Below are 7,671 nucleotides of genomic sequence, written 5' to 3' on the forward strand. Positions count from 1 at the left end.
GGGCCACTGTCTGTGTGGTATCAGTTTGCTGGCTCAGCGGAAGCGAACAGCAGCAGCAGGAGGAACAGGAGCGCCAGATGCGAATCACTTGGAGAACAAATGCTGCTACAACTCCCAGGCAACTCCTTCTGATCAAGTGGGCCCCAAGGAGTCGTAAACATGGAGCAGGACACCAAACGTGTCCACACACATGGACACACATGGACACACATGGACAGCACACGGACACTGTCGCTGTGTACGTGAGGTGTCGCCCATTTTTGAGTTCAAGCCAAAAGGAACAAGTTTTCTTTTTGTTTTCACGCAGCATAATTTTTGCGGTGCTTGCCACGTTGGGCTGTGGCATGTGCGAAATGTAACACTTTGCTCAGGGCTCAGGAGACGGCAGGGGGGGTGCTGAGCTGTCTGCAGGATAAAACGCTCTCCGAGGACACTGCCCGGTGAAGTGGAGGTGAAGTGGAGGAATGAATACTTCTATGAGTGCATTCATTTGAGGACTAGGCATACAGCTAACCAGCCCAGCCCAGACTGGCACAGGAGTACCCTTAATGTGGCCAGAAGGCATTCCGCTGCAAAAATATTTGCACGTGTACTTGGATATTGGAAAATCATCCAAAGCAGCATTCAGCATGATTGCCTCATGGGTTTGGTCACAACAATTTGCATATGCTCAGACACACACACACTGGACTGCTGGCATTCATCCGTTGAGGCCATTCATTCGGGCATTTGCAGATTAGTGTCACGGCAAGGGGCCACAAAATCCAAAATCCAAAATCCTTTTGCGATGGTCCTGCACTTGCACGTGTCTTGGACATAAAATTGAAGCGTTCTCTCTCTGCTTAAAACGATATGCGTACCTTTTGGGCAGGGAGGAGGGCACAAGGGGTCTCCCATATTGGGGTCTGGCTTCAGGGCTTCTGGGCTTCTGTGGGCTGCTGTGTTCTGCTCTGCTGTTAGCTGAGTCAGCAGAAGGCAGCGACAGTCATTTGCAGCAATTGCACACTGTATCTTACGGATGCGAATGTATCTTTTGTCCCAAGTAATTGTTATGAACTTCCATTCCGTAACGGTCGAATGTGTGTGCGTGCCAAGACTGCTGAGAGGTGGAACCAGGCAGTGGCCTTTCAGCAAATTGCTTTGATAATTGTTAACATCTCATGCGCGGCACCTAAGCTAACCCACCACCACCCACCCATCCACCCATCCACCCGTCCACCCTGACTACCAGCCAGTCAGCCTGGAAGGGTCTATGTCCATGCAACAATTCTCTCCAGTTGGCTCTGAGCCTGGGCCTGGGCCTGGGTCTGGGCCTGGGCGTGGCACTTAACACGGTAACTTGTTATTTTGTGGTTGACTAATTGCGTGTGTGGGCCGCACCGAGCAACGCACCAAAGGAATTCAAACCGAAATCAGAATCGGGTGGTGGCTGGTGGGTGGGTTGTGCCTGCAACATGGCAACATGAGCATCAGGATCAGGCAGCGGCAAAACAGTCATGGTCATGTGGCCCAACTCCTGCTACAAATCCAAACAGGAGCCACTTGCTCCACAGCAGCAGCAGCAGCAGCAGCAGTCCCGGACACGAGATTTATTCTGCCAGTGATATGCCCAAACAGGAGGAGAGTCCAGCACACACAGTGGCACTGCCACTGCCGCTGCCACTGCCACTGGTAGATCCCCCATCATGTGGCACCGAGTCATAATCCGAGCTACACAACATGCAAAAAAGTTATTCACGGATAGTCAGGGAGATGCCACATTATTTTGGTGTTGCCCTTGTGGGGATCCCTTTTCTAGGGTTTCTCAGAAATGGAGCGAGAAAGATTTGCCAGTCGCTGGAAGCCCTCGACTTTGCTGCAGACAATTTCTCTCAGTGCCAGCCCGAAAATGCAATGCGCTTTTCAAAAACCGAGAACTAAATCAACGGCATGGGCCCAACCCCCCCCTGCTAGCTCATATTTCGGAGCATGGAGTGTGTGGGGGTTTTTCTGCCACTTCCTGCCCGGTGCCATGCCTGCTCTACCACGGCCCGCGCCCGTGCCCGGTGTGCAGACAGTGCGTATGCGTGATGCCCGGACTCTCGTCCACCCAGGCTCTAAAATATACTTTGCATGCGCCTGGGTTATGGCTTTTGCGGTTGCATTTTGCAATTTTGCAAATGATAAAGTGATCCAAGCGAAGGCTACAAACCCCGCCACACTCTTTCCCCTCTCCCCCACCCCTGTGGCAGTGGGTGTCAGCGGCAATGGTTCAAGTGGTCACAGCATGACCACCTCCCAAAGATGAATGAGCCATTGGCCACAATGCTGGATGGAATGGAAACTGTTGCTACACGACGACGACTACGACGACTGCAGTTGAAGTTGGCCAGCGGTGGCTGCTGGGGGAGCAGCGTGTAGAAGGCCAAGGCATGTTTCCGTTGGGCTGATGCTGCTGCTGCTGCTGATGCTTGTGCTGGGGCACAAACACCGCACATAAAACAATCAGGAGGCGACCACAGGCTGACACGAAACGCCGGAAGAAGCAGCAAAATGAAGTCACAGACAGTGGCACAGGGGGAGGCACAGGGCGAGGCAGGAACCCAGTCAGAGAATGGCAACTGCAACTGGAAACTGGAAACTGGGGGGAACGAAAGGCATGGGACACAATTCATACATGAATGCCTCCATTTGTGCATGGGGGAGGCAGAAGTTGGGGCCGAGTGGTGCTGGCAAAAGTGTAACCAGCGTGGCAGGGCGCAATCTAATCAGTTTATTTGCCTTTGGGGGAAAGTAATTGGAAGTTGTTGCACTCAATTACAGTTAATGTGCGTTTCAATGCAGCAACCGAACGGATCTAAGAGTACATACTTTGCGGCTTTCAACGACTACACAATTTAAGCTTTACTCAAACGAAGATGATTACAAAAAAAAAACAGATTATACACAATATGGTAGTATCAATGCTTCGGGATACAGATTCATGATACGGCTATGTCGTCAGCGCCTACAACTTGCTCTTGATGGTGCGCAGAATGGGGAACTTGTCGTGGCCGGTGCAACCGCCGCGGAAATCGTCGTAGCTCAGATCGACCAATGCAACGCCGCCGAGTCCCTCGCGTTTCACATACTCGGCCTTGATGCCGGCCGTGTCCGGATCCTCGTAGCCCACCCACACACCATTCTCGCCGGAATCGTCGGCAGAGCGGTAGGCATAGCTGCCGAAACGCTTTGTGGGATCGCCCACCTTGCGCAGCGGCCCGTCGGCGCCCTTCAGATGCTGATTGGCTGGATTGGGCAGCTTGGCGCACACCTCGGGCCAGCTAAGGAGTCCCTCGACTTGGGTCTGGAGTCCGGCCGGTGCCGGACCATCGGTCTCGGCCACTGGGGGCAGGCCGGTGAGGCCCGAGTCCTTGGTCAGCTTCCAGGCACGGCCGTAGGCGGCGACGACAACGTTGATCTTGGAGGCTGGGGCGCGATTGTTCACCCAGTATTTGACCTGGTAGTTGACATTCAGCTCGGGGTTGCGCTCGTTTGCCTCGTAGATGGGAGCGGGGAAGTCGGCCACCTCCTTGTTGCGTTCGGGGGTCTGGAAGTCGTAGGCGTGCACATTCACGTAGTCCAAATTGTTAATCACAGCTGGCACATCAAAGAAAACTGTCCACAAAAATAACAGAAACTGATTACCGTTTGTCTATCGATTGATGGGTGCGAGACTTACGCGATGAGTTGACATTGGGCAGGACACTGAGACCCAGGAGATAGCCATCGGGGCGGAAGGCGTTCTTTAGCTCACGCACCAGGGCGGTGAACTCCTCCTTGTGCTCCTCGGACTTCTCATCGACAATGTGGTCACCGCTGAAGATCTTCTTGAAACCCTTCCAGAACTTGCCAATGCTGCCGTGCACCTTCTTGGGCTTGTTCTTGGGGAACTGCCAGGCAAGATCGAGGCCATCGAAGCCGTATGTCTTCACCAGCGAGTGGGCGCTGTTGATGAACGGAATGCGGGCATTGCTGCTCTCCAACAGTGTCAAATACTTGTTGTTCTCCGGATCCACAATGTCCTTGTCGCCGCCCACACTCAGCAGCACCTTCAGGGCGGGGTACTTTCGCTTCAGGCTCGTCACCTGCCGGAACAGGCTGCTGCCCAGGTCCAGGTCAAGCTTCTCGTTGGTGCTCACCAGCTTGTTGCTGGTGGGATTGATGCCAGCATAACCGTAGATCAAATGGCTGCAGTACTGCAGAGCAGGTTCCAGATCGTTGAGGGTGAGCTTCGAGAGACCTGCACAGACAGAGCAACAGGAGGGCAGGGGCATGAGTGAGTGAATAACTGTGTGTTTGTGTGTGTGTGTGTGTGGCCAGGGGCCCAACCCAAAAATAAACACCGTTTACATAATAAATTAACGCATCTCGAGGTGCCAGTTCCAGTGCCAGTGCCAGTGCCAGAGTCGAAGCCTCCCGTGACTCATTGGCGACATCGGCGACATCTGATTCCAATTTGCAATTAGCCAAAACTCAACGCTCGTGTGGGTTTTTACCGGCGGCTTGAGTGGGTCGTCAATGCAATTTACTTAAATTACTTACAAAACTTCGACCCACCACTGCCAATTAACGGGTCGTGAGAAGTGGCCACTTTACTGCTTTTAGCATGCGGCTATGAAAAGTGAAAATCATCTAATGGAATATTGTATCGCTCTCTGAGACCAGACCCCAACGATAACCTTCTAATCAGACCAAACCAAAGTTTCCCTCGAACTGGACTTACCCTCGCGCACAAAACTGGAGCCGTCGTAGTAGCAGAGCAGATGCTGGGTGCCGGCAGCGGCGCTGATCTGGCCGATGGCCAGAGAGCCCACGAGCAGGGAGAGCAGGGCGTAGAGCTTCATGTCCAGCTGTAAATGGAGACAAAGTAAAGAGAGCGGAACAACAGATTAGCGATAAGCAGCTACAAGGGAAAGCTACAACAAAGACTACAAAACGATTAAGAATGTTTCTTCGAATCAACAATTAAACGAAATGGAAGTTTCCTGAACATATTTAATGGCAAACTCTACTTTTCGCAGAAACTAAAGCTACACTAATGCTTCGTAGAAATATTATAAACAAAGATATTTGAGCTTTCAAGTCCAGAGGATAACTGGAGAATTCTGCGAATAAACAGTAAAGTCGAAATAAACTGAGATTCACAATCAGCAGCACACATTATGACACACTGAGAAACCAAAGACAAACATAAAAAAAAAAACAAAAAACAAATGCCAAATAAAAATATGCATAGCTCCAAAATATACTCAATATGAATTATTCAAAAAGCTTCCACTGACTTGTGATCGCGTTAAACGTAAAACTGGAACTGTCCGACAGTCGAGGTAAACCGAACTTTAAGTGAACTCGCTGTCGAGAATACGAATACTCGAACCAGATGAAAACTAAAACTAAGGTGAAGACGAAAACAGAGCGAAGCTTCAAACCAGAGATGATTGCGTGAGTGCGTATATCGTATGCATGGCTTGTTTTTCAAGATTTGCGCACCACATCAAGCACACAAGGACGTGAGCTGCGTGAGTGCCGTGAGCTTTTGCCCACCTCTGTTATTAGAAGAGCGACAGAGATGGGAAGAGACAAACAGTCATATCAGCAGTGACTGCGTAGCGACAGCGCAACGCGAGAGCGACGAGAATGTAACACGGCTTGAAAACCGAATGTGGAGTGAGAGAGCAGAGTGGAAGAGTACTGAGAGGAGTGAAACGAGAGGCGGTTAAGTGGATAATGTTAACAATAAGATATTACGTGCCTCAATGATCAGCTCAACTCTCCAATCGAACCTCGCTAAGCCGCACTTTTGTTTTTCGATTTTTTGCATTTGACAAACTGTTTATTTGATCTGCTCTTGTTGGATTATTTTCGTATGCGGCCCGTCGTCTCGTACGCTGCTGCTGCTGATGAGAGAGCAAGCAAGTGTTCAAACGAAGGCGGGGGTGGGTGAGTGAGTGAAGTGTGATGAAGTGTTTGTCATTGTTGTAATGTGCTGCTTTTGTTTTTGTTTTTGGTTTTTTTTGCTTGGTTCCTTTTCGAGCCTGTTTCATTCGCCTACCGCTGTGTGCCGCTCGCCTCGCTTGTGATGTCATCATTACTGGGAATCGGTCGAGCAATTATACAATCAGGCCAGGCACCGCACTGCGAGCATTATTATCGTCTGTGTTCGCCTGTTCATATATCCCCATTAAAGTGACAGTGTGGCGGCAACACATCACATCCCATCACAGTGTTTACTCATCTTGTTTTTCTTGCGCAGAGGATAAATATGAAATAAAACAAAAATATCATCATGCATATAAATCGCAAATCGACAATGTAAACCCCAACCCAAAACCCAAAGCCAAACCCAAAAAAAAAATTTATGTGTTTGATTTTTGTTTCCACGATTTCCAGTGCTAGAGATCTGAAGTTGGAGCTGTGGTCTATCTATGGCCTTTGCTCTATTAATTTGTGTTAAAATTGATTTTAATAAATAAACACTTTGAATCGTTCAGCGTTTGCCTTCGTTTTCGTTTTCGTTTTAATTTCAATTCTCAAATGTTGACACGGGACAAATAGCGGCAAAAGAGAGGCGGCAGCATCGGAATCGGAATCGGCGTTTGTCATGAAATCGCCAATCGGGCGACTTTATCAATTTATGTCAGTCGGAGAGGTCAAATATAGACCCAAATGAATGCTCTGTGTATGCTGTGGAGTGGCTTTGTTTTTTTGCTTTTCTCCCCGTCCCCCCCCCCTCAACCATATTTAGTTTTAATTTGCTGGCGTGGCACTGCTTGCCAGCCCTGCCCTGCCTTTACACATATGACAGCGACGTGACTGCGACTTATCTGCGGCTTGCGATTGAGGGATTTGGTTGGGGATTTTCGTTGGGTTGGTCGCTGGGTTGGGCCAAAAACCCCTCTCCCACTCATTCTCTCTCTCCCTGACTGAATGTCCACTCCGTTGGTGAGTGGCGGAAGGCTCAGGCTCAGGCTCAGGCTTTTGGTACAGGCTCAGTTTCAGGCTTATGGCCAAATGCTCTTGTCCATCGATACATTGAATGGTTTTAATGAACTCCCTTTTGATACTTGATCGTGGTTAAATCGCTGACAAAAATTCCTCAGTCAAAGTAATTCCAACTTTTCACTCTCATTTGCTGGGGCTAAGGGGGAAATATGAATATAATTTTCCATGCATATGGATATTTAATTGCCTCGCTTTTATTTGCAGCTCCAAAAGTATGCAGCACTTTGTGCCCCGCATTTTTGTGCTCTTAAAAAATGTAAACCAAACCGAACCGAAGCCCTGAACAAAGGCACACAAATAATATTTTCTAGTGCACACCGAATAAGGTATACCCTGCTGCATGAGGAGTACAATATTCATATTCAAATTATCAAATTTTCAATCTGTGGAAATTAGCAAACAATTGTGGAATAAGCAATTAAATAAGTGTTTACGAGAGGTAAGACTGTGAGCAGATAGTCGCAGATATTTCGCCGATACATTTTTAGCAGATATTAAGCACACATTCCAAAGTGGATTCCGTTAGAAATTGTGTAAAAATGCAACCAAAAACAAATAATCTGTTCGTAGACAAAAATGCCAGCAATGTGAGTGGATTCAACCACCAGGTATTCCCTGTATATATTTGCAATTGTAATTAAAACCGCG

The 7,671-nt window shown here is 48.9% G+C and overlaps 1 protein-coding gene across 1 annotated transcript; it reads right to left on the reverse strand.

The window, feature by feature from the left end:
- Positions 1-2,868: 2,868 nt before the first annotated feature.
- On the reverse strand, positions 2,869-5,437 carry LOC117580967 (chitinase-like protein Idgf4). Its single transcript, XM_034267757.1, has 4 exons — positions 5,304-5,437; positions 4,745-4,871; positions 3,701-4,261; positions 2,869-3,636 (listed from the first exon to the last, which is right to left on the reverse strand). Exons 2-4 carry the CDS (start codon positions 4,863-4,865, stop codon positions 2,987-2,989), a joined length of 1,332 nt encoding a protein of 443 aa, XP_034123648.1. The 5' UTR covers positions 4,866-4,871; positions 5,304-5,437; the 3' UTR covers positions 2,869-2,986.
- Positions 5,438-7,671: the final 2,234 nt, after the last annotated feature.

This window comes from Drosophila guanche, unplaced genomic scaffold, assembly GCF_900245975.1.
Source record: "Drosophila guanche unplaced genomic scaffold, DGUA_6, whole genome shotgun sequence".
Taxonomy (NCBI): domain Eukaryota; kingdom Metazoa; phylum Arthropoda; class Insecta; order Diptera; family Drosophilidae; genus Drosophila; species Drosophila guanche.